At 43.3% G+C, this 26,717-nt stretch overlaps 1 protein-coding gene and 1 long non-coding RNA gene across 3 annotated transcripts in view; one reads left to right on the top strand and one right to left on the bottom strand.

The window, feature by feature from the left end:
* Positions 1-17,161, top strand: part of lrrc4ba (leucine rich repeat containing 4Ba) — a 30,081-nt gene extending 12,920 nt beyond the window's left edge. The window contains exons 2-3 of the mRNA XM_077618118.1: positions 422-904; positions 14,043-17,161. Of these exons, the coding sequence (XP_077474244.1) occupies positions 662-904; positions 14,043-15,980 (2,181 nt within the window). The 5' untranslated portion in view covers positions 422-661 and the 3' untranslated portion in view covers positions 15,981-17,161. The remainder of the gene's footprint in view (positions 1-421; positions 905-14,042) is intronic.
* LOC144087967 (uncharacterized) lies at positions 13,579-26,682 on the bottom strand. Of its 2 annotated transcripts, none has more exons than XR_013304791.1 (6): positions 26,529-26,682; positions 19,530-20,094; positions 18,234-18,462; positions 18,050-18,154; positions 16,799-16,845; positions 13,579-16,240 (listed from the first exon to the last, which is right to left on the bottom strand). It is a non-coding gene; the product is annotated as an uncharacterized LOC144087967 (long non-coding RNA). The 2 variants fall into 2 exon arrangements; XR_013304792.1 differs by having other exon boundaries at positions 18,346-18,462.
* Between the last annotated feature and the right edge of the window lie 35 nt (positions 26,683-26,717).

Below are 26,717 nucleotides of genomic sequence, written 5' to 3'. Positions count from 1 at the left end.
ACGTCTGCATTGTGTATTGTGTTGAAGGAGAAGGCTTTGATAGACTCTCTTAGTATTCTCATTCGTCTTTTCATCTTTGTTGTTCCTCCTTAGTGACTCCCGGGCTTTTTGTTCCCAAAACAAGCATCAGGAACAATGGGAATAACATCTGCTTATCTGCGTCAAATATTTCTAACATTACAGTATGGGTGACAGTGTGTAAAAAGTTTAGCCTTAAAAAAAATGGTTACTCGCTGTCCATTTCCGCGCATTGAACCGTTTGCCCACTGGTGTGATGGGTCTAGTTCTTCCATAGATCCGAATTCATTCTCCTAAAATGGCTGTCTTCCTGTTTAGTAGACGGCACGTGTCCTTTTTCTGTGATTGGAAATGAGAACCTCCCGAATAAAATGTCTTTTTCTTGTCTTTGCCTCTTCCTCAGTGATTCCCGGCTTTGAGTCCTCCCTAAACGAGTGTCAGGCAGAAAGGGGATAACATCTGCTTCTCTGCATCGCTCTATGTTCCCACGGCAAAGGAGAGAAGAAGTGCAAGGTTCGGCAGCGGCGCCAAGGCAGCAGAGGCGCCATGCGGGATTAAGGAGCAGCTTCGGTATCCCTCCAGGCTTTTCCGGACACGGGGGCCACACCTTCGCATCGCAGCGCCGGGTCATGACCCAGTGGCCATGCGCATCGCCACGCTGACCTGCCTTCCCGGCCCTCCTTCCCCCTTCCTCTTTGCGCTGCTGTACTTCCTGTCGACGGCGGGCGGCGCCTCGTCCTCCACCTCGTCGTCCTCGTGTCCGGACCGCTGCAGCTGCTCCAACCAGGCCAGCCGCGTCATCTGCACCCGTCAGAGCCTGGACGACGTACCCGACAGCATCTCCGTCAACACCAGATACCTCAACCTGCAGGAGAACGCCATACAGGTGAGCTGACCGGCGCAATTTGACTTGGCTAGGCTGTTTGGGAACGGCCATTTTAGTTGAGACAGGGTCCTACTCCAAATGGATTCGATCTCTTATTGCCATTTTTTTTGCTAACTAGGGCTGCAGTCCATTCATAGTAAATAACTAATCCAGGATCAGAAAGTTGGCGAATATTTTGTTTCCATTAATCGTTTGAAGACATTTCTCACGTGAAAGTTGCCCCAATTCCTTAGAGCTCATTAATAACTTTTTTTATTTAAAAGAAAAAAAGGTTTCTTCTCTTTTTGTTTTTTTTTAATTAGGAATTTATTTACCGGCGGCTCGGCCTCAGGGTCCTGGGTTCATATCCAGGTTGGTCTGCCTCTGTGAAGTTTGCATGTTCTCCTGCGTGAGTTTTCTCCAGGTACTCAGGTTTCTTCCCACCTTCCAAAAAAACATGCATGGTAGGCTGATTGGACACTGTAAATTGCCCCTAAGGATGAGTGTGAGTTGGCCACCGATTCAGGGTGTCCCCTGCCTCTGGCCCGTAGTCAGCTGGGATAGGCTCCAGCACCCCCCGTGATCCTACTGAGGATAAAACGTTTCAGCAAATGAATGAATGAATTTATTTTCCTTTCTTCCAGCATTTTTATTATAAAACAACAAAAGATATATCTGTAAGTATTCTTTCAAGACAATTTCTCTTCCATACCGTCAATCCTTGAAAGAGTCGCGGGGGTTGCTGGAGCCTAACCCAACTGTCTTCTGGCGAAAGGCAGACCACACCCTAGACTGGTCGCCAGTCAGTCGTAGGGCACACAGAGAGAGAGAGACAACTACTCACACTGCCAGTGAGTAGGAATCAAACCCAGACTGCCTGCAGCAAAGTCAGGTGGTATAACCACAGCTCCATCAGGTGGCCTCCATCCTCCATCTTTCATCAAAAAATACAAAAATGTTAATGTTAGTTTTATTTTAGCATAAATAGCATGACCTGGAGTTGCATATGATTTACTTCGCGGATGTGGTGGGCTTGTTCCGAATCATTTCGGTTTCAATTCAATTCAATTTATTGGCAAGAAAAATCACAAGGCTAAGGGCCATGTAACGTCAATTCAGTCGCCTCGTTCTGTAGAGGTTCACTCGCCTGACTTCGGTGCAGGCAGGATGGTCGTTTGTCTCTCTGTGTGCCCTACGACTGACTGGCGACTAGTCTATGGTGTAGTCTTCCTTTTGCCTGACGACAGGTGGGTTAGGCTCCAGCAACCCTGCGACCCTTTTGATGATGGGTGGTATGGAAGATGATGGAAAGAATGAAAGTCCCCAGGTTCACCTGGAGTTGAAATATCTTTTATCCATTATTCCAGCTTGCGTCTCATGCCGACTTTTGCATTCGAGGCGCTTTGTGAAAAAGTCAACACTGACAAGTTAATCCTGAAATCCTAAACTGGCCCAATGACGTTTAAATGACATATTTTATTGTTGCGTATAATGTGTGTTTGTTTACGACAGCATGCATAAAAATGCTCCCTAGGGAGAAATATATGTTTCACTTATTGACTGGCGGTGATAAACAACAACATCAGACTTGTTCCAATTAAGAGTTTATATATTACGTATCGACTCGCAGGCGGTTCAATTTCGCTGGCTGGCTTGATTGCAAAACTTGCAGATGATTTCGATTAAAACCCAACTTGGGGTTTATGAGTGAAGTAATTACAAACAGGAGGAAAAAATGGAAATTTACAATAGTACCTACTCCTTCCTTTGGAGGCAGCAGTGAGCATTGCCCTAACAAGAGTTTTTGTACAGGGTGTTCCAAAATGTTTGACCCCATTTTGTAGGCCAATCATTTTGACAATTTTTGTTGGAATGATCTCAAATTTTCACAGCTTGTGTAGAAACGTTTCAGGTTTTTGTGTGTAACGTTTGGCATTTCTATCTTTTCAGGTTAAGAAATGCCGTTCACTTAAAAAGAAAAGGCATTGCAGCCACCAAAGACAGTGCAGCGTGCCTTCTTTACAAAATTTGCAAAGAAGGCACCAACTACAAAACAAATTAGGACTTGGCACCAAAAATTAAGAGAAAAGAGCTGGAATGTGTGTGGGTTTCCACAGTTGCTCTTTTTACACTTCCGAGGGCCAGAAGTCTTCACCAACCTGCTCCACTGTCTGTGCTGTCTCAAAATTATTGGCCTACGAAATGGGGTCAAACATTTTGGAACACCCTGTATTTGTGGGTCAAACTCAATGAAAAATGTACACTAAACAGGTCAAAGTTTACTTTTGCTAAAATTATAGGTGCTACTCCAAATATTGGAGCTCATGTCCGAGTTGGGCTTATGGCATACTACCCTGAAAACATTACTCATTTTGGAAGCTAAGCAGGTTTGGCCCTGGTTAGTACTTGGATGGGAGACTACCTGGCAATACCAGGGGCTATAAGTAAGCTCAAGGCAAATTAGCTCAGTAGTTAGTGTCAGCTTCACAGATCTGGTGTCTTGGGTTCAAATCCCTGCCTGGCAGTACCACCTGCTGTAATCTCTTATATTATGGAGGGGAATTAGCTCAACTACTAGAGTGAGCACTCTAGTGCTCACTTAGCCTGTGAGAATCAGTGAGATCGACAATATACATTAGTTCTGTTGTGTTTCCATGGCCTGGTGGTTAGTATGTTGCACACACACACATGTGTCACAACCTCTTAATGCTGGTGTGCATGGGTTCAAATCCCAGTCGCTCTTGTGTGAAATTTGCCCTGTGATCAGCTGGCCGGCCAACATCTTGGTCACCTAGAATGTTGGTGTCTTGGTAGTCAAGACTTTTAAATAATGACAAAGTAAAGTATGGATACTTAATGGTGTAGAGGTTTGTTCACCTGACTGCCATGTGGGCAAGTGGGGTTTGAATCCTCCTGTTGTTTGACTGATCACTACACTATGTAGTTCCGTATATGGAATACCTTTTTTTTCATTAAAATAAACATTTTTTTCAGCAAAACAATTTTTCCTGTCAGCCGAAGACAGTTGCTGACAGATGGGTTCGGGGATGCTGGTGGTATTCGCCACGGCTGACTGGCGACACCATACAGTCGTTGGTTGCTGGTCAACAGTCAGCCTTTGACACCATGTGCGCCAATGGGACGGTAACCCTCGCCTCCCACATGGCAGGCAGGTGATTAACCCTCTACACCACAAGGCGGCCAGCCTATCCATGGTCATGGGATGCTTTTATTGAAGGAAAGACTTAGTCTTTTTTAATGGCAAAACTGTTCATCTATCAGTCTGTCGCAAGTCAACGGCCACCAGGTTTCGAACCCCACTTGCCCACACGGCAGTCAGGTGAGCGAACCTCTACACCATGAAGTGGCCACACTTTCCATGAAGTGGCCACACTTTACTTTGTCATTATTGGAAAATCTTGACTACACATGGCTGTTTCTATTTAAGGGAAAAATGATTCCCAACTGGGATTTGAACCACAACTCCCTGCATGGCAGTCAAGTGAACAAACCTCTGCACCATGAAGTCACCACACTTTACTTGTACCTTACTATGTTCAAACCACAACTGCCTGCATGGCAGGCAGGTGAGCAAACCTCTGCACCATGAAGTGACCACACTTGACATGGTGATTATTGGAAAGTCTTGACTACACATGGCTGTTTCTATCTAAGGGAAAAATAATTCCCAACTGGGATTTGAACCACAACTGCCCACATGGCAGGCAGGTGAGCAAACCTCTACACCATGAAGTCATCACACTTTCTTTAGTGATTATTGGAAAGTCTTGACTACACATGGCTGTTTCTATTTAAGGGAAAAATTATTCCCAACCGGGATTTGAACCACACCTGCCCGCATGGCAGTCAGGTGAGTGAACCTCTACACCATGCACTGGCCACACTGTACTTTGTCATTATTGGAAATTGTTGACTACACATATGTAGAAATAGCTTAGGGAAAATGATTCCCAGCCGGGATTTGAACCACACCTGCCCGCATGGCAGTCAGGGGAACAAACCTCTACACCATGAAGTGGCAACACTCTACCTTGACATTATTAGAAAGCCTTGACTACACACAGTTGTTTCTAGGGGAAGAAAATGAATCCACATTGGGATTTGAACTCCACCTGCCCACACTAAAGTCAGAATAACAAACCTCTACACCATAAAGTAGCCAAACTTAACTTTGCCATTTCTGGAAAGCCTTGACTACACACAGTCATCTCTATTTAAGGGAAAAATGTCTTAGTCTTTTTTGGATAGAAAATGGTTTATCCACCTTAATATTGCACAACCTGGAAAAAGTTGTGTGGGTTGCTGGAGCCTAACAGCCAACCCATCGGGACTCAAAAGCCACCTGCCCACACTAAAGTCAGGCGAGTGAACCTCTACACCACAAGGGAGCCCTACTATTAATGGTGATTTTTGGAAAGCCTTGACCACACATGGTTGTCTCTCAGAAACTTGGTGATTTTTTGTAGAAAAAGGTTCATTCATCTTCAATCCTGCCACGGCTACCACCAGGATGTTGTTCAACTGACTTTTGTGTGGGCAGGTAGTGTTCAAATCCCAATGTGGATTCATTTTCTTCCCCTAGAAACAACTGTGTGTAGTCAAGGCTTTCTAATAATGTCAAGGTAATGTGTGACCACTTCATGGTGTAGTGGTTCCCTCACCTGACTGCCATGTGGGCAGGTCTGGTTCAAATCCCAATTGGGTATCATTTTCCCTTGATTATTTCTATATATGTGTAGTCAAGACAAATAAGGACATTGTTAAGTGTGACCAATTCAAGGTGTAGAGCAGTGGTCTCAAACCGGTCCTCAAAGGGCCGCAGTGGGTGCAGGTTTTCATTCCAACTCAATAAGAGGATACCTTTTGCAAGTGTAATCAGTTAATCAGTTGATTGCAGCCAGGTGCTACTTATTTTAGAAGACACCTGATTGGTTAAAATGTCGGCACTGGATCGGTTGGAACAAAAACCAGGACCCACTGCGGCCCTTGGCGGAATCGTTTTGAGAGACCTGGTGTAGAGGTTTGCTCACCTGCCTGCCATGTGGGCAGTTGTGGTTGGGAATAATTTTTCCCTTAAATAGAAACAGCCATGTGTAGTCAAGACTTTCCAATAATCACCATGTCAAGTGTGGTCACTTCATGGTGCAGAGGTTTGCTCACCTGCCTTCCATGCAGGCAGTTGTGGTTCAAATATCAGTTAGGAATCATTTTTCCCTTAAATAGAAACCGCCATGTGTAGTCAAGACTTTCCAATATCACCAAGTAAAGTGTGGTGACTTCATGGCGCAAAGGTTTGTTAACTTGACTGCCATGTAGGGAGTTTTGGTTCAAATCCCAGTTGGGAATTATTTTTCCCTTAAATAGAAGCAGCCATGTGTAGTCAAGACTTTCCAATAATCACCAAGTAAAGTGTATTCGCTTCATGGTGCAGAGGTTTGTTTACCTGAGTGCCAATCAGAGAGTTGTGGTTCAAAACTCAGTTGGGCATCATTTTGCCCTTAAATAGAAACAGCCATTTGTAGTCAAGACTTTCCAATAATCACCAAGTAAACTGTGGTGACTTCATAGTGCAGTGGTTTGTTCACCTGACTGCCAATCAGAGAGTTGTGGTTCAAATCCCAGTTGGGCATCATTTTGCCCTTAAATAGAAACAGCCATTTGTAGTCAAGACTTTCCAATAATCACCAAGTAAAGTGTGGCCACTCTGTGGTGTAGAGGTTTGCTCACCTGCCTTCCATGCAGGCATTTGTGGTTCATATCCCAGTTGGGCATCATTTTTCCCTTAAATAGAAACAGACATGTGTAGTCAAGACTTTCCAATAATCACCAAGTAAAGTGTAGTCACTTCATGGTGCAGAGGTTTGTTCACCTGACTGCCAATCAGAGAGTTGTGGTTTGAATCCCAGTTGGGCATCTTTTTGCCCTTAAATAGAAACAGCCATTTGTAGTCAAGACTTTCCAATAATCACCAAGTAAAGTGTGGTGACTTCCTGGTGCAGAGGTTTGTTCACCTGACTGCCAATCAGAGCGTTGTGGTTCGAATCCCAGTTGGGCATCATTTTGCCCTGAAATAGAAACAGCCATTTGTAGTCAAGACTTTCCAGTAATCACCAAGTAAAGTGTGGTGACTTCCTGTTGCAGAGGTTTGTTCACCTGCCTTCCATGCAGGCATTTGTGGTTCATATCCCAGTTGGGCATCATTTTTCCCTTAAATAGAAACAGCCATGTGTAGTCAAGACTTTCCAATAATCACCAAGTTAAGTGTGGTGACTTCCTGGTGCAGAGGTTTGTTCACCTGACTGCCAATCAGAGAGTTGTGGTTCGAATCTCAGTTGGGCATCATTTTGCCCTTAAATAGAAACAGCCATGTGTAGTCAAGACTTTCCAATAATCACCATGTCAAGTGTGGTCACTTCATGGTGCAGAGGTTTGCTCACCTGCCTTCCATGCAGGCAGTTGTGGTTCAAATATCAGTTAAGAATCATTTTTCCCTTAAATAGAAACAGCCATGTGTAGTCAAGACTTTCCAATATCACCAAGCAAAGTGTGGTGACTTCATGGTGCAGAGGTTTGTTCACTTGACTGCCATGCAGGTAGTTGTGGTTCAAATCCCAAATGGGAATTATTTTTCCCTTAAATAGAAACAGCCATGTCTAGTCAAGACTTTCCAATAATCACCAAGTAAAGTGTGGTGACTTCATGGTGCAGAGGTTTGTTCAATTAACTGCCATGCAGGGAGTTGTGGTTCAAATCCCAGTTGGCAATCATTTTCCCCTTAAATAGAAACAGCCATATGTAGTCAAGACTTTCCAATAATCACCAAGTAAAGTGTGGTGACTTCCTGGTGCAGAGGTTTGTTCACTTGACTGCCAATCAGAGAGTTGTGGTTCGAATCCCAGTGGGGCATCATTTTGCCCTTAAATAGAAACAGCCATTTGTAGTCAAGACTTTCCAGTAATCACCAAGTAAAGTGTGGTGACTTCCTGGTGCAGAGGTTTGTTCACTTGACTGCCAATCAGAGAGTTGTGGTTCGAATCCCAGTTGGGCATCATTTTGCCCTTAAATAGAAACAGCCATTTGTAGTCAAGACTTTCCAGTAATCACCAAGTAAAGTGTGGTGACTTCCTGGTGCAGAGGTTTGTTCACCTGACTGCCAATCAGAGAGTTGTGGTTCGAATCTCAGTTGGGCATCATTTTGCCCTTAAATAGAAATAGCCATTTGTAGTCAAGACTTTCCAATAATCACCAATTAAAGTATGGTGACTTCCTGGTGCAGAGGTTTGTTCACCTGACTGCCAATCAGAGAGTTGTGGTTCGACTCCCAGTTGGGCATCATTTTGCCCTTAAATAGAAACAGCCATTTGTAGTCAAGACTTTCCAGTAATCACCAAGTAAAGTGTGGTGACTTCCTGGTGCAGAGGTTTGTTCACTTGACTGCCAATCAGAGAGTTGTGGTTCGAATCCCAGTTGGGCATCATTTTGCCCTTAAATAGAAACAGTCATTTGTAGTCAAGACTTTCCAATAATCACCAAGTAAGTGTGGTGACTTCCTGGTGCAGAGGTTTGTTCACCTGACTGCCAATCAGAGAGTTGTGGTTCGAATCTCAGTTGGGCATCATTTTGCCCTTAAATAGAAACAGCCATTTGTAGTCAAGACTTTCCAATAATCACCAAGTAAAGTATGGTGACTTCCTGGTGCAGAGGTTTGTTCACCTGACTGCCAATCAGAGAGTTGTGGTTCGAATCCCAGTTGGGCATCATTTTGCCCTTAAATAGAAACAGCCATTTGTAGTCAAGACTTTCCAGTAATCACCAAGTAAAGTGTGGGGACTTCCTGGTGCAGAGGTTTGTTCACCTGACTGCCAATCAGAGAGTTGTGGTTCAAATCCCAAATGGGAATTATTTTTCCCTTAAATAGAAACAGCCATGTCTCGTCAAGACTTTCCAATAATCACCAAGTAAAGTGTGGTGACTTCATGGTGCAGAGGTTTGTTCAATTAACTGCCATGCAGGGAGTTGTGGTTCAAATCCCAGTTGGGAATCATTTTGCCCTTAAATAGAAACAGCCATTTGTAGTCAAGACTTTCCAATAATCACCAAGTAAAGTGTGGTCACTTCATGGTGCAGAGGTTTGTTCATCTGACTGTCATGCAGGGAGTTCTGGTTCAAATACCAGTTGGGCATCATTTTGCCCTTAAATAGAAACAGCCATTTATAGTCAAGACTTTCCAATAATCACCTATTAATGTGTGCTGACTTCATGGTGCAGAGGTTTGTTCACCTGACTGCCATGCAGGGACTTGTGGTTCGAATCCCAGCTGGGAATCATTTTGCCCTTAAATAGAAACAGCCATTTGTAGTCAAGACTTTCCAATAATCACCAAGTAAAGTGTGGTGACTTCATGGTGCAGAGGTTTGTTCACCTGACTGCCATGCAGGGAGTTGTGGTTCAAATCCCAGTCGGGAATCATTTTGCCCTTAAATAGAAACAGCCATTTGTAGTCAATACTTTCCAATAATCACCAAGTAAAGTGTAGTCACTTCATGGTGCAGAGGTTTGTTCACCTGACTGCCAATCAGAGAGTTGTGGTTTGAATCCCAGTTGGGCATCTTTTTGCCCTTAAATAGAAACAGCCATTTGTAGTCAAGACTTTCCAATAATCACCAAGTAAAGTGTGGTGACTTCCTGGTGCAGAGGTTTGTTCACCTGACTGCCAATCAGAGCGTTGTGGTTCGAATCCCAGTTGGGCATCATTTTGCCCTGAAATAGAAACAGCCATTTGTAGTCAAGACTTTCCAGTAATCACCAAGTAAAGTGTGGTGACTTCCTGGTGCAGAGGTTTGTTCACCTGCCTTCCATGCAGGCATTTGTGGTTCATATCCCAGTTGGGCATCATTTTTCCCTTAAATAGAAACAGCCATGTGTAGTCAAGACTTTCCAATAATCACCAAGTTAAGTGTGGTGACTTCCTGGTGCAGAGGTTTGTTCACCTGACTGCCAATCAGAGAGTTGTGGTTTGAATCTCAGTTGGGCATCATTTTGCCCTTAAATAGAAACAGCCATGTGTAGTCAAGACTTTCCAATAATCACCATGTCAAGTGTGGTCACTTCATGGTGCAGAGGTTTGCTCACCTGCCTTCCATGCAGGCAGTTGTGGTTCAAATATCAGTTAGGAATCATTTTTCCCTTAAATAGAAACAGCCATGTGTAGTCAAGACTTTCCAATATCACCAAGCAAAGTGTGGTGACTTCATGGTGCAGAGGTTTGTTCACTTGACTGCCATGCAGGTAGTTGTGGTTCAAATCCCAAATGGGAATTATTTTTCCCTTAAATAGAAACAGCCATGTCTAGTCAAGACTTTCCAATAATCACCAAGTAAAGTGTGGTGACTTCATGGTGCAGAGGTTTGTTCAATTAACTGCCATGCAGGGAGTTGTGGTTCAAATCCCAGTTGGCAATCATTTTCCCCTTAAATAGAAACAGCCATGTGTAGTCAAGACTTTCCAATAATCACCAAGTAAAGTGTGGTGACTTCATGGTGCAGAGGTTTGTTCAATTAACTGCCATGCAGGGAGTTGTGGTTCAAATCCCAGTTGGGAATCATTTTGCCCTTAAATAGAAACAGCCATTTGTAGTCAAGACTTTCCAATAATCACCAAGTAAAGTGTGGTCACTTCATGGTGCAGAGGTTTGTTCACCGGACTGCCATGCAGGGAGTTGTGGTTCAAATCCCAGTTGGAAAGCATTTTTCCCTTAAATAGAAACAGCCATGTGTAGTCAAGACTTTCCAATAATGACAAAGTAAAGTGTGGCCACTGTGTGGTGGAGAGGTTTGCTCACCTGACTGCGATGCGGGCAGGTGTGGTTCAATTCCCGGCATTTTCCTTAAGTTATTTGTATATATGTGTAGTCAAGACTTTCCAATAATGTCAGAAGTAAAGTGTGGCTACTGTGTGGTGTAGAGGTTTGCTCACATGACTGCGATGCGGGCAGCTGTGGTTCGAATCCCGGTTAGGAATCATTTTCCCTAAGTTATTTCTATATATGTGTAGTCAAGACTTTCCAATAATGTCAAAAGTAAAGTGTGTCTACTGTGTGGTGTAGAGGTTTGCTCACCTGACTGCGATGCGGGCAGGTGTGGTTTGAATCCCGGTTGGGAATCATTTTTCCCTTAAATAGAAACAGCCATGTGTAGTCAAGACTTTCCAATAATGACAAAGTAAAGTGTGGCTACTGTGTGGTGTAGAGGTTCGCTCACCTGACTGCGATGCGGGCAGGTTTGGTTCAAATCCTGGCATTTTCCTTAAGTTATTTCTATATATGTGTAGTCAAGACTTTGCAATAATGTCAGAAGTAAAGTGTGGCTACTGTGTGGTGTAGAGGTTTGCTCACCTTACTGCGATGCGGGCAGGTGTGGTTCGAATCCCGGTTAGGAATCATTTTCCCTAAGTTATTTCTATATATGTGTAGTCAAGACTTTCCAATAATGACATTGTAAAGTGTGACCACTGCATGGTGTAGAGGTTTGTTCACATGCCTGCTGTGTGGGCAAGCAGGGTTCGAATCCCGGTTGGAAATCATTTTTCCCTTAAATAGAAACAGCCATGTGTAGTCAAGACTTTCCAATAATGACAAAGTAAAGTGTGGCTACTGTGTGGTGCAGAGGTTCGCTCACCTGACTGCGATGCGGGCAGGTGTGGTTCGAATCCCGGTTAGGAATCATTTTCCCCAAGTTATTTCTATATATGTGTAGTCAAGACTTTCCAATAATGTCAGAAGTAAAGTGTGTCTACTGTGTGGTGTAGAGGTTTGCTCACCTGACTGCGATGCGGGCAGGTGTGGTTCGAATCCCGGTTAGGAATCATTTTCCCTAAGTTATTTCTATATATGTGTAGTCAAGACTTTCCAATAATGTCAGAAGTAAAGTGTGTCTACTGTGTGGTGTAGAGGTTTGCTCACCTGACTGCGATGCGGGCAGGTGTGGTTCGAATCCCGGTTAGGAATCATTTTCCCTAAGTTATTTCTATATATGTGTAGTCAAGACTTTCCAATAATGACATTGTAAAGTGTGATCACTGCATGGTGTAGAGGTTTGTTCACATGCCTGCTGTGTGGGCAAGCAGGGTTCGAATCCCGGTTGGGAATCATTTTTCCCTTAAATAGAAACAGCCATGTGTAGTCAAGACTTTCCAATAATGACAAAGTAAAGTGTGGCTACTGTGTGGTGCAGAGGTTCGCTCACCTGACTGCGATGCGGGCAGGTGTGGTTCGAATCCCGGTTAGGAATCATTTTCCCTAAGTTATTTCTATATATGTGTAGTCAAGACTTTCCAATAATGTCAAAAGTAAAGTGTGTCTACTGTGTGGTGTAGAGGTTTGCTCACCTGACTGCGATGCGGGCAGGTGTGGTTCGAATCCCGGTTAGGAATCATTTTCCCTAAGTTATTTCTATATATGTGTAGTCAAGACTTTCCAATAATGACATTGTAAAGTGTGATCACTGCATGGTGTAGAGGTTTGTTCACATGCCTGCTGTGTGGGCAAGCAGGGTTCGAATCCCGGTTGGGAATCATTTTTCCCTTAAATAGAAACAGCCATGTGTAGTCAAGACTTTCCAATAATGTCAAAAGTAAAGTGTGTCTACTGTGTGGTGTAGAGGTTTGCTCACCTGACTGCGATGCGGGCAGGTGTGGTTCGAATCCCGGTGACCGTTGACTTGCAACAGACTGGTGGATGAACCATTTTGCCATTAAAAAAGACTAAGTCTTTCCTTCAATAAAAGCATCCTATGACCATGTATAGGCGGGCCGCCTCGTGGTGTAGAGGGTAAGTCACCTGCCTGCCATGTGGGAGTCGAGGGTTCACGTCCCGGTGGCGCACATGGTGTCGAAGGCTGACTGGTGACCAGCAATTGACGACTGTATGGCGTCGACAGTCGGCCGAAGGCCGACTGGCGAACGCCACCAGGAACCCCTCCCCTCCAACTGTCTTCCGGTCAGCCGAAGGCTGACCGGAAATAAATTGTTTTGCTGAAAAAAATGACTAAGTCTTTATTTTAATGAAAAAAAAATATTCCATATACTGAACTACATAGTGTAGTGATCAGTCAAACGACAGCGGGATTCGAACCTCACCCTCCCACATGGGAGTCAGGTGAACAAACCTCTACACCACACAGTGACCACACTTCACATTGTCATTATTGGAAAGTCTTGACTACAGTCTAAGTCTTGACTACAATACAAGTCTTGACACCAAGATTTTGGGGGGCCAGCTGATCGCAGGGCAAACTTCACACAGCAGTGGCCGGGACTTGAACCCAGACACACCAGAGCTACGAGGCTGTGACATGAGATTATGCAATGCACTAACCACCAGGCCATGGGCACACAACAGAGCTAATGTATATTGTCGATCCCACTGCTTCTCACAGGTTAAGTGAACACTCTAGTACTTGGGATAATTGCCCTTCATAATATAAGAGTGTACTGTCAGACTGGGATTTAAACCCAGGATGCCAGAGGTGCAAGGGTGACACTCTAACTTCTGAGCTAATTTCCCTTGGTAACATCAGAGCTTACTTACAGCACCTGGTATTCCCAGCAGTCTCCCATCCAAGTACTAACCAGGCCCAACCCTGCATAGATTTGCTTTGCGGCAGATAAAATTCTGATTCACTCTTTCGTATCCTGGAGATCATTTTGAAATGATTATACAATCTAAAAATGTTTTAACACCCAAAGACATCCTAGATTATCTGTTTTATTTTATTTTTTTCGTTGGCTGAGGACCCTTGCACAGAAGCTTTAACCGACCTGCTTCCTAATATTTCGGCACCCTCCAACAAGCCCCCAACACCTCCCTCCCACTTCCTGCTCTACATTGGGAGGCGGAGGTGGCTCAATTCCAGGAGTCTGTGTGTCTATGTTACACCAAGATTGAGCAACACACGCACACACAAACACACGTTGAAATGCCCAAAGCGGAACACAATTTTTTCTGTAATGGCAAAAAACGGTAAAATCAGTGGCTCATTAGAGCCACCAAAGCAGAATAGACCCAAAATGGACACTTTGAAGTCCCATGAGCGACCGGTTGTTGGTTTTACGCTCTTAACTCTTGTTGTCACCCTGCAGGTCATCAAGTCAGACACCTTCAAGCATCTGCGACACCTGGAGATCCTTCAGCTCTCCAAAAATCAGATCCGTCAGATTGAAGTTGGTGCATTCAATGGCCTCCCCAACCTCAACACGCTGGAACTGTTTGATAACCGCCTCACTCTGGTGCCGTCGCACGCCTTCGAGTATCTCAGCAAGCTGCGCGAGCTGTGGCTGCGCAACAACCCCATCGAGACACTGCCGGGGTACGCCTTCCACCGGGTGCCCTCGCTGCGCAGGCTGGACTTGGGGGAGCTCAAGAAGTTGGACTTTATCTCGGACGCCGCCTTTGTGGGCCTGGTCAACCTGCGTTACCTGAACCTTGGAATGTGCGGACTCAAGGACATACCCAAGTTGACAGCCCTGGTGCGGCTGGAGGAGCTGGAGCTGTCGGGGAACCGGCTAGAGATCATCCGGCCCGGCTCTTTCCAGGGTTTGGTTTCACTCCGGAAACTGTGGCTCATGCACTCGCAGGTGTCGGTCATTGAACGCAATGCCTTTGATGATTTGAAGAATCTGGAGGAGCTCAACCTGTCCCACAATTCTTTACACTCGCTACCGCATGATCTTTTTACGCCGCTGCACCAGCTGGAGCGGGTGCACCTGAACCACAACCCTTGGGTGTGCAACTGCGATGTGCTTTGGCTCAGTTGGTGGCTAAAGGAGACGGTGCCCAACAACACCACCTGCTGCGCACGCTGCCACGCGCCACCTTTCCTTAAGGGCAAATACATTGGCGAGCTGGACCAGAGCCACTTCACCTGCTACGCTCCGGTCATCGTGGAGCCTCCCACTGACCTCAACGTCACCGAGGGCATGGCGGCCGAACTCAAATGCCGTACCAGTACCTCCACCACCTCCGTCAACTGGATTACGCCCAACGGCACCCTGATGACCCACGGCTCCTACAAAGTGCGGATCTCGGTTCTGCACGACGGCACACTCAACTTTACTAACGTCACCCTGCGAGATACAGGCCAGTACACATGCATGGTGACCAACGCGGCTGGAAACACCACGGCCACCGCCGTCCTCAATGTCACGGCCGCCGACGTCAGTGTCAACTATACCTATTTCACTACGGTCACCGTGGAAACGGTGGAGACTCCAGCAGATAAAGATTCAGCTCTGAGGGCCATCAATCAAACCTACATCCGAGTCCTCCCGGGACCGACCCCCTCGGGGCACCTGTGGCCAGATGGCGTCCCGACGACGGCCTCCTCCTTGTCTATTGACTGGTCCTCGCCCTCTTCTCCCCGCGCCACCCGGCCCACCTTCACCGTGCCCATCACCGAGCCGGGCTTCTCGGGTCTGGACGACGTCATGAAGACCACTAAAATCATCATCGGCTGCTTTGTGGCGATCACCTTCATGGCGGCGGTGATGTTGGTGGTCTTTTACAAGCTGAGGAAGCAGCATCAACTCCACAAGCACCACGGCCCCGCCAGGGCCATCGAGATCATCAACGTCGAAGACGAGCTAGGCGGCGGGGCCGGCGGCCGGGGCGGAGGCGGCCTCTCGGGGGGCTGCGCCTTGACGCAAAGCAGCGGAATCGGGGGCGGCCAGAGCCTGAGGCGGCATCACTCGGACGCGCTCACGCTGCCACACCTGACACGCTCGGAGCACCTCAACTACTACAAGACACACCACTTCGGCAACAACGTGGCGGGCCTGGGAATGGGCGGCAACAACAACAACAATCCCTTGCCCTGCTCCCAGAACATGACCATGTCCTGCTCACAGGGGCCCAGCTCCATGGGTGGCGGCCACGGGACCTGCGGCACCCTGCCCACTCCGGTCCCGCTGCCTCAGCTAAGCCTGCACAGCTCCCTCAAGGGCCTCATGGCCAAGGGCCAGAATGAGCCTCTGCTTTTTAAGAGCGGCTCCAAGGAGAATGTACAAGAGACTCAGATCTAAAGGAACCTGCGACACCCCTTGTAGCCCCACTTCGTTGCGTAAGGGAGGATCGGGCCAGCCGCCGGGGGTGAACACCTTCCCACCCTGCCTCATCCAGCACACGGTCCCACCCAAAATCAGGTGACAAGCAGCTCTAGTTTTTGCCAAAGTCCCAAGTCAAGCCAACCGATTGGACGTCGCATCTTTTGTGGATTATTTCTACGGACCGGTGGGAATTACCAATGGAGGCGTCGTCACGTGGCTTCAAGGACAAACCAGAGCTATAAAAATAAAAATTAAAAAAACGAAAAGACAAGAAAAAGAGAACATAAAATACTTGATATTATTATATATACGGTAAATATATTTTCACTGGAAGAAATAAATTATAAAGAATCTTTGCGGAGTCGATGACGTAGAACGTGTGAAGAATATATTTAAAGAATCAAAAAAAAAATCTTTGTCCTCTTGGCTGGCCTTTCAAAATGGCCGATGGACAAATCTATTTTTTTTCTAGCCACGCCCTATTTTTTAGGGAGGCGGGGCTCACACTAACAGTGTCAGCAGCGACGTGCTGTGTAGCATCAATAATACCAATAATAAGCAACGTAAGCTCACAGTGTACATATTCCCAAAAAGCTGCTCGCTAATCACCATATTTGGATTTACATGTTATCGTTAGAATTAGCATTGTTATTATCACTGCGATGGCTCCTTTTTTTTTGGTTTATTTGTACATTTGAAGTTGTTTTTTTGTTTTGTTTTTTTAGTCGGACACAAAATGGCCGCTGGGTTGTGACTTCAGAATCGGAAGATTTTGAAAGGATTATTTGACTCACAGAAGGCATTTTTTCCTGAAGGTAAGCAGTGTTCTTCAGTGGGACACCTGAAAAAAAGAGACTTTTTTATTTAAACAAAAAAGAAAAAGGACAAATCAATAAAAAATATAGAAACTTCTAGATCTCTTTTAAAAGAAAAAAATATTACCATGATGATGACTGGTTGATGAGTGTTTTTTTCATTTGGATTTTCTTGGATTTTTCTTTTCCTATTTTTTTATGTGTTCTTTCTTCTTGTACTCTTCTTGTTCTTGTTCTTCTAATTAGATGATTCCACTGGTTCTAATTATGCCGACAATGTTCTGTTATAGCCCAGGTCACTTTGGAAATTAAAAAATGGCGCACAAAATGGCGACAACGGAATTCTAGTGGCTGTTTTCTTCTTCATTATTGGTCATTTGTTTGTTTCGTCTGCGGTATTTGTTGATTATCAGGCGGCAGAAAAGCCTGTGAACTAGGAAGGGCAGGCTGCAAAATCATTTTTATTGATGTATTTTCCTTTTTAAAGGCATTTTTCCCCAAATTTGTAACATAGGTTTTCTTTCCTCTGATTTTTCAAGTTTTTTTTCTCCTCTTCTTTACGGTGCGGCAGCAAAGGCCTAAATGTCAGCGTCCTGTCGCCATGACGACACGCTAACAAACTCCGCCGCATCGACCTCAACTGCCGCCCATCCCTTCCCTAATCCCCCTTTGCCGCCATCATCCTCATCATCATCATCATCATCATCATCAGGTCTCCTTGGCAACTGTTGCGGCTGCGACAGTCCTCATCAAGGTGTCTCCATTTGCTCCATCAATTCTGTGCGAGACTCGTAAGCCTGCCCCCGCTGACTGCTGATTGGCTGCCATCTGGGCTTGTTTGTGGCTTTGCGGCGACAGCCATTTTTTAGCGCCGTTGTGAGCCACCGTGGGGACGCGCTTACACGTATGCTGCATCAACCACTAGCGCAATGCCTTCAACAGATTTACGTGTTATTCTATTTGCATGCGTATTGTGGAAAAGTTCTTTCTTGTCTGCTCATGAAAGATAGATTTTGGGTTTTTTTAAATCAACAAATGTGATTCGTCATATGCATGAAGATATAATTGAATGCATGGTGGATAAGTGGTTAGCACGCCCGGCTCGTAATTCTGAGATGAAGCGTTCAATCCATGTTTGCGTGGGATTTCTCCGGGTTTCGCAACAACATGCATGATAGGCCGATTGACGAATTCTAATTTTCCCTGGGTAAGAATGCGTGGGTTACTTACTGGCTGTTTGTCTTCTTCTGCGCTGCCATTGGTCTGCAAACAATTCAGGGTGTACTTCACCTACTAGCCATAATCAGTTAGGATATGCTCCAGCACCCCCGTGACCTGCAAGAAGATAAGTAACATATAAAAAAAGTAATACAAAGCACTATAAAGTTTCTTTTTTAAATATGTATGTGTATACCTTCATTAATTTTCCATTTTGCTTATCTGCAATGATGGAGCGCGCACACACAACCACTCAGCCGACTTTGGGCAATAGCCAAGGGACATTTTAGAGTGTTCAACCAGCTTACCATGCATATTTCTCTAGGGAACTGGCGTACCCGGAGAAAACCTACGAAAGCAAAGGGCAAATATGCACTCTCCAGGAAGGGCGTAGCCAACCAAGTGTTGAACCCTCGATCTCAGACCTGTAAGACACACAAGCAAACCAGTCAACCACCATAGTCATTGTACGAATTAATTTTGAATCAATTGACTAAAATAGACCTCCAATTAATTTAAACTGTGAGGCTTAGGTGTGGATGCTCATCATTCCATGCAATGGATGCCTTTAGATACTCATTCCCTTTTGACAGGGAAGATTGGCAGCGATCATTCGCTGTGAGTTCAATGAGTGACTTGTCGCCGTGAAAAAGACATCTGACAGGAAGTTGTGTGCGATAGCTTGGCAGTGCTACACTTTGTTTTAATCACGATGTTTAGCGAGTGTACTCAGGCGATGTTGCACATATTGTACGTGGTGTGGCCGTCTGGCGTTGTGAAATGGCAGCAGGTGTCGGGAGAGCTGGCCAAAAAAGCATCAAAGCGGCACCACCAACCTCACCTGTTGGGTCTGCTCATCTATTATTCAAATAGACAATGTTGGCCACCTTCTAAATACCATTCTGAACATTCAAAGTGCACCTGTGTAAGGTCACACGATAACTATTCAGTAAGTCTTACGAGTCTGTTGTGAAAAGGGTAAATAAACTTTGTAATGCTAGTTCCACTGAGGTAGCATATTTCGATAGTTTTGTTTCTGTGGTCCCCATGTTTGTCATTTCTGTCTATCTTTGACAATCCTTTTTCTGTTCAGATGTTGTTTTTTACATAAGCGCAATAATGTAAACAACTATGAAAGGAATGTTTTGATCGGCCGCGTGTCAGAAAACGACCGTTCTGTGTTTAGCTGCCTGAACAGGACAGGATTGAAAATAAATATGTATTTGACTTATTATACTAACTTCAGAGCGCAAAGATCATATTGCTGAGTGGTAAGTGTAAAAATAGGTCATATTTTTGGAAATTTTGTGTATGGGTTCTTGGGAGTTTTTTGTCCGTGCAATCATGTGCGTCAAAGTGGACAACTGGTTTATGGTTTTCATTTTTCAGATGAAAATTTGCCTCAAATTGGTAGAAAATCTTTGACTTCTAGATTTTCAGGCAGAAAGACACTTTTTGTGTTCCTAACAGGATAGAAAAATCCACCACCCACCTGTTTAGGGCATTTCTTTTCAAACTTGTCAGGTACAGAATGTCCCTCCAATTGTCCAACATGTCCATCGGTGAAACTGGATTCAGGGTCTAATTCTTTTCCAACTTTTCCACAGCTAGTCGGGTTTAATCGTGGCGTTTTGAAGAATCGGTCATTGGATGTTGCTTTTGGCGATTTGAGGACGGGTGACGTGGGCGATGAAAGGTTTTCCCCAGGAACGTCCGCCGCCGCTCGGGATGTCACGCTTGAAAGCGGCACTTTTGTGTGTTGAAGGATCCGTGACTAGTAAAGGATGTGCTGAGCCCGCCGCTTGCCAAAAGCCACTTTTTGCTCTTCACGGCCACCTGGGCTCATCTTACCGTCGGGATGAGGCCGAGCGGGAACGCCGGCGCCGCCTATTTCTGCTTTGAAGTGTAAATTGCCATGTGGTAGAAGCGCCGTACAGCAGCTCGCTCGCTGTAAGCCGCCGTCGTGATAATGGAGTCGTCCGCCGTGGTCGGGGTCACGCGTGCTACGAGAGGCCAAAAGGGGCTTTTAAATCCCGCCTGCTCGCCACTTTCTTCTTCTAAGGAAACAGAAAACACTTGTAAGGCGTCATCAACGTGGAATCAGCTTTGACAGCCCTTATTGATTTTTTTTCTGTATTTTTGTTGTCTAAGGCTCTGAGGTTCAGCCAGGCGCAGGGTTTTGTTTGGTGCAAGAAATTTTCTTTAAAACAAAGAAATAGACCTAATGAAATATGTTGTTTTGAACTAAATTATAAGTCCAGGTATGAGTGGGAATTATCGTGTCAATGGTCAATGTATCGAATTTTCAGGAAATTATTGATGATCTCATTGGCTGCCATTGATGGAGAGTTGCTATAAAAATAAATGTTTGTTTTTTTACATTGGCAGCACAAACTTGGACATATTACAATTTAAAGCACATCAATAAAACATCTCCTGTTCCAATTAATTAGCTCATTGGCTGTCACTAAAAAATGCTCATGGAATGCCTATGGAGCATCATAAGTGCCAAAATTGATTAAATGCATAATTGTATCCTTAAAATGTTCTTTTTTATCTATTCATTTTTTTAAATTATTACAATCTATTCCAACATTTATTCATTTCGATTTAGCTATCACGTGTTGACACCCATTGATCCACCCCCAAAATGTGATTTTAAAATATTTTAGTACTACCTGAACAAAAAAACAAATGAAAAAAAGTCTGTGTTTATTTCTTTGCTACTTATTGTTAAAATATATTTTTTTTAATGCACTGACTGGACCAACCACAAATAAAAAGACCTATCATTTGTTAACTTGTCTGTATGGTCGACCTAACAACAGGCTCTCTCTATATGTCAAATCTTTGTGTCTATGTGTTTTTTTTGAGGAGCACATAAATATGTGAGATGGCGTGTGTGTGTCGTGTATGATTTTGATCTGCTTAAATGTGTGCGTATGTGTGAGATATGTATGGAGTGTGTGTGTGTGTGTGTGTGTGTGAGAGAGAGATATGCATGGAGTGTATTTGTGTGTGTGTGTGTGTGTGAGAGAGATATGCATGGAGTGTATTTGTGTGTGTGAGAGTGTGTGTGTGTGTGTGTGTGTGTGAGAGAGATATGCATGGAGTGTATTTGTGTGTGTGAGAGTGTGTGTGTGTGTGTGTGTGTGTGTGTGTGTGTGTGTGTGTGTGTGTGAGAGAGATATGCATGGAGTGTGTGTGTGTGTGTGTGAGAGAGAGCTATGCATGGAGTGTGTGTGTGTGTGTGTGTGTGAGAGAGATATGCATGGAGTGTGTGTGTGTGTGTGTGAGAGAGAGCTATGCATGGAGTGTGTGTGTGTGTGTGTGTGTGTGTGTGTGTGAGAGAGAGAGAGAGAGATATGCATGGTGTGTGTGTGTGAGAGAGAGAGAGATATGCATGGAGTGTGTGTGTGTGTGTGTGTGTGTGTGTGTGTGTGTTTGAAGGAAGGCCGCCATCTCGCTTATATGTCACCAAGCGCCCCAGGACCAATGACTCTTCTCTGTGCCTCCACTAAGAGGGGGGCAGAGGCCATGGGGGGCAATTTCTCACCGCCTCCACCTTCTCTCTCGCTCTATCTTTCTTTCTTTCTGACTCACAAACGAACTGATGCTTGCTCGCCCCCTGCTTCATCTTCTATCTTTTCTGCCATTTTCTGCCCAACTGCAACATGGCAATCGTCTATAAACTGACACACGCAGTCCGCTTCGTCTTTACTGGTGGGCTCCAGTCGTCTAGGTGGTAGTCAATGGCTCATTTGTTGCTATTCACAGTGATGGAAAAGCAGTTTAACTGGGATGACTTGGGAGGAATTATGCATTGCAAATGGATTGGACGGCTGGGCGTCAGGAGTGCCAAAATTTACCAGATTTACCAAAGTTACAGTGAGGTCAAAGTAAAAATTAATTTTAGAGCAACTCTGATGGCAGCCAATGACTTTCCAGGATTGTCATTTTTCATCTCCTATCGCCAGCAAAAGACGTCCAATCCATTTGCACCGTGACCAATCGTTTGTCTATCGTCGTCAATGGCAGCGACACTGTGGATGTGTCAACAGTTTTACTTGGTCCCATTGCTGTGTTTAACTTGGACACGCGTGATTGGCCGCCGGGTCTGATGAAAATGTCAATTCTCTCGCATGGTTGGACACTAAGTGATTTCTCACGTTATGACCACACTTGGTATCTTCTTCTGAGCGGCGTCTGGAGGTCAAGGTCAGCATTGGGAGACTTTGACCGCCGTCAAGGGCGAGCGTGACCGTGCCCCACCGCACCCCCATTCGTGTATTCTTCTTTTAACCTTGGAGGTGGCGTCCAATCATCTTCTTGGTCTTTTTTTTTTAAGTGGTCGGTCAATCCTCCTTCCTCTTTGCGTGTCCGCTGGAAGGACGTTTGGCTTCCTGCGGGGGGGTTCGTGGCAGGGAGTGGGGGACCATTGAGAGATGAGTTATCGATTGGACAGCAGGCCGACGACATGATGCCACTCGGACGGACGGATGGACAAGCGATGGGGGAGGAGGAAGACGGAGGATGAGCTTATGTGACGTGGACGCCTACAAAAGGAAGCACGCACACCCACGCTATGCCTTCATTTGGGACAAGATTAGCACTAAAAGCTGACATAAAAGTTTATGATTTTACGATTTATGGTGAGTGTTGATGTTTATTGCTCAAGCCATTGTAAAGCTAGTCACTATTTTGCTAAGTCAAAAGATTTTTTTTTTTCAGTCCTGCCATCCACGTGAAGGGATGTTCACGTGTGGATGTTAGGTTTTAATTACAATTATTTCAATAATGGATCATTAGCGTCTCTTATAATATTAAGTATTTTATGAATCATTCATTTATCCAATAGTAAAGTTTCAAGTAAGGAATATTGTATGCAAAATGAATGAAAACAGTAATACACTATGGTACACAATAACCAATAATTTGCTTTCCTTCATGTACGAACCGATACGTTACAGGGAGAACAGGAAAGGTTAGGGTATGTCAGGGGAGAGCAAATGGCTGATTAAAAGGAATAAAATATGAAAATTCATTTAGAAAGTGTCTCCTCAGAAAGTTTGTTTTTTAACAGAAAAGTAGCCTTTGTTTTCTCAATCAAAAATCATGCTTTAAAAAAGATTTTTTAAGGGAAAACATGTTGCACTTTTGTATACCTTTTGATTCTTTGGATGAAAGTGTCTTTTTTTTCTTTCTGAAAATGTTCACTGCTGTGGGAAACTAACATTGATGGGGAATAAATGTGGGAAGGTTGGGGGTTAATGGTGCTTTTTTTTTCGTTTTTGATGAGTGAAGCAGCATTAGTATTGTTCACACGGGCGCAGACTTCCTCCCTCCCTCATGCGGACAGAGCTTGCTGCAGCGTTGCCGTGGCGACGCAGAAGTGCAGGAGTACTTCCGTCTTTCAGATGCAAAGGATGCAACTGTAATTGGCATTAAGTGCCAGGAAGGAGGAAAGGGGGAAAAAAGCTCCCGTGACGCCATTTACCATGTTAATCAGCTGCTGCTTCCTATGGATTTACCTGCTGCGTTACCATGACGACAAGCTCATTTGTTTATCCCCAGCTCTCCGTATTTCACCTTCGTGCCAACCTGCCGCAAAGACCCGCCGCTCTCTAACTCTCTCGCTCACTTTGGTTTTATTGGCAGGCAGCATTTCCATGGAAACGTCCCGGAACCATGGCAACCGTTTCAATCAAGCCAAAGGCTCTCACACAAGTGTCGTACTTCACTGCATACTTTGCTTTTTTCTCCATCACATCCCTCTTTGGCCAAACGTGTCGTCAGCTTGTCACAACACCAAACATGATGATGAAAGTGAGCAAGCAAAAAGGACACATGAGCCTTGCAAGACTGAACGCTCATGACGAATCAAACTCATTTTTAAAATATAGATAAACATAGAGATGGTCATATTTTTGAACAAATAAAAGCCTTACTATACGACGCCATTTTTAACAGAAAACCTTAGTATACAAGATTGTTGTTTTTAAGGAAAACTGGCCTGATATATGATCATTTTTGTACAAAGAAAAGCCTTACTATACATGGCCGTTAAAAAATCTTCCTATATATTGTCATTTTTGAAGAAAAAAAATCTGTACTGTATATTGTGTTTTTTATACAAAAAGTGTTACTATACATGGTCATTTTTGACATGGTCTTACAAAATGTGGTCATTTTTTATATAAATAGTCTTACTATACATCGTCATTTTTAATGAAAAAAGCCTTACTATACATGGTCATTTTTTATGAAAAAAAGCCTTACTATACATGGTCATTTTTTATGAAAAAAAGCCTTACTATAGATACATGGTCATTTTTTATTTAAAAAAAAGCCTTACTATACATGGCCATTTTTTATTTAAAAGGCCTTACTATACATGGCCATTTTTTATTTAAAAAGCCTTACTATACATGGCCATTTTTTATGAAAAAAGCCTTACTATACATGGTCATTTTTTATGAAAAAAGCCTTACTATACATGGCCATTTTTTATGAAAAAAGCCTTACTATACATGGTCATTTTTTATGAAAAAAAGCCTTACTATAGATACATGGTCATTTTTTTGTTTAAAAAAAGCCTTACTATACATGGCCATTTTTTTATTTAAAAAGCCTTACTATACATGGCCATTTTTTATTTTAAAAGCCTTACTATACATGGCCATTTTTTATTTAAAAGGCCTTACTATACATGGCCATTTTTTATTTAAAAAGCCTTACTATACATGGCCATTTTTTATGAAAAAAGCCTTACTATACATGGTCATTTTTTATGAAAAAAGCCTTACTATACATGGTCATTTTTTATGGAAAAAAAAAGCCTTACTATGCAGGGTTGTTTTTAATTTTTTTTAAAAAGCCTTACTATACATGGTCATTTTTAATTTTAAAAGGCTTTACTATACATGGTCATTTTTTTATGGAATAAAGCCTTCCTAGTCAGTCATTTTTATGAAGAAAAAGCTTTACTATACATGGTCATTATTTATTTAAAAAAACTTACTATACATGGTCCTTTTTAATTTTAAAAAGCCTTACTATACATGGTCATTTTTTATGATAAAAGCCTTAATATAATGGTCATTTTTATCAAAAAAGCCTATCTATACATGGTCATTTTTTTATCAAAAAAGCCTTACTATACATGGTCATTTTTAATTTTAAAAAGCCTAACTATACATGGTCGTTTTTAATTTTAAAAAAGCCTTATTATACATGGTCATTTTTTATGAAAAAAAGCCTTATTATACATGGCCATTTTTAATGAAAAAAGCCTTACTATACATGGTCGTTTTTAATTTTAAAAACCCTTACAATAATGGTCATTTTTAATTTTAAAATCCCTTACCATACATGGTCAATTTTTATGATAAAAGCCTTACTATACATGGTCATTTTTTTATTAAAAAAAGCCTTACTATACATGGTCATTTTTTATGAAAAAAGCCTAATTATACATGGTCATTTTTTATTTAAAAAGCCTCACTGTACATGGTCATTTTTTATGAAAAAAGCCTTACTATGCATGGTCATTTTTAATTTTTAAAAGCCTAACTATACATGGTCATTTTTAATTTTAAAAAGCCTTACTATACATGGTCGTTTTTTAGGGCATTTTTAACAGATAACAACCATAGTATACAAGGTCGTCGTCTGTATATGTGTATGTGTGAAGCTCAGGTGGTGACATGCTGTTTTTATTCCTCCTGAAGTCCTACACGTTGTGTGTATTTTGTCTGCTTTAATGTGTCAATCATCCCAAGAAGACGAAGCCCCCCTGCTGGCTTTCAGGTAAAAGTGAAAAACATTGCAGTGCTGCACTGCAGGTCTCCTGTGCGACCATTCGACATTATTTCCATGATTGTCATTTAAACGTCTTAATGATGATGTTCTATTTACAAATAGTTTGTTTAAAAAACAATGAAGTGGATATGATTTAAAACATAATTACCATATTTTACTAACAATACATCTTATTTTCATAGTTTGGCTTGGCCTGCAACTAATAATTAAGTGTTATCTGGTGTTTTTTGGGGTGGGGTTTATCTGAAACACTTATGTTAATAAATGGCTATTTAGACAGTTTATTTTTAATCCATTTTACTATTGTTACCTTAACCTATGGTTAATTTGGGTTTCTGATCAAATAAAAATTGCCCTCCCAAAAATGTGACTTATATACATGTTTTTTATGTTCATTGTGAATTATTTGTCTTGTGCAACTTAGATCCTGGAGAATAAATTAGATTTATTTTTAGAAAATATCACTTCTACTGACAAGTTAAAAAAAAGAGAATGCATCTTTAGAAATGTTATGCATTTGCTTTTGGCTGTGAAGTGAAATTGAACTCAGGAGTAGGAAGTGCTGGTCCACAAATAAGGATTTTCATGGAAAAAAAAAACCTTACCAGTAACAAAATAAAAACTAAACTGGGTATATGCCCATCAAACAAAGAAGCAAAACATTACTCACCCAAAACAGCAACAGGAAAACATGAAGCAATACTCCCACTTCAAGACATGCCAAAACAAACAAATGGTTCAAACACACAGACAGGGGTTAATGATTAATCAGAAGCACCTGTGTCACCCAAGAGGAAGGGAAGCCAAGAGGGACAAAAGAGGGCAAAACCACATACAAATCACACAGACAGGACACACA

This window comes from Stigmatopora argus, chromosome 14 (genome assembly GCF_051989625.1).
Source record: "Stigmatopora argus isolate UIUO_Sarg chromosome 14, RoL_Sarg_1.0, whole genome shotgun sequence".
Classification (NCBI taxonomy): domain Eukaryota; kingdom Metazoa; phylum Chordata; class Actinopteri; order Syngnathiformes; family Syngnathidae; genus Stigmatopora; species Stigmatopora argus.
The sequence above is the reverse complement of the archived record's forward strand: the minus strand, read 5'-3'. Positions and strand labels throughout refer to the sequence as shown.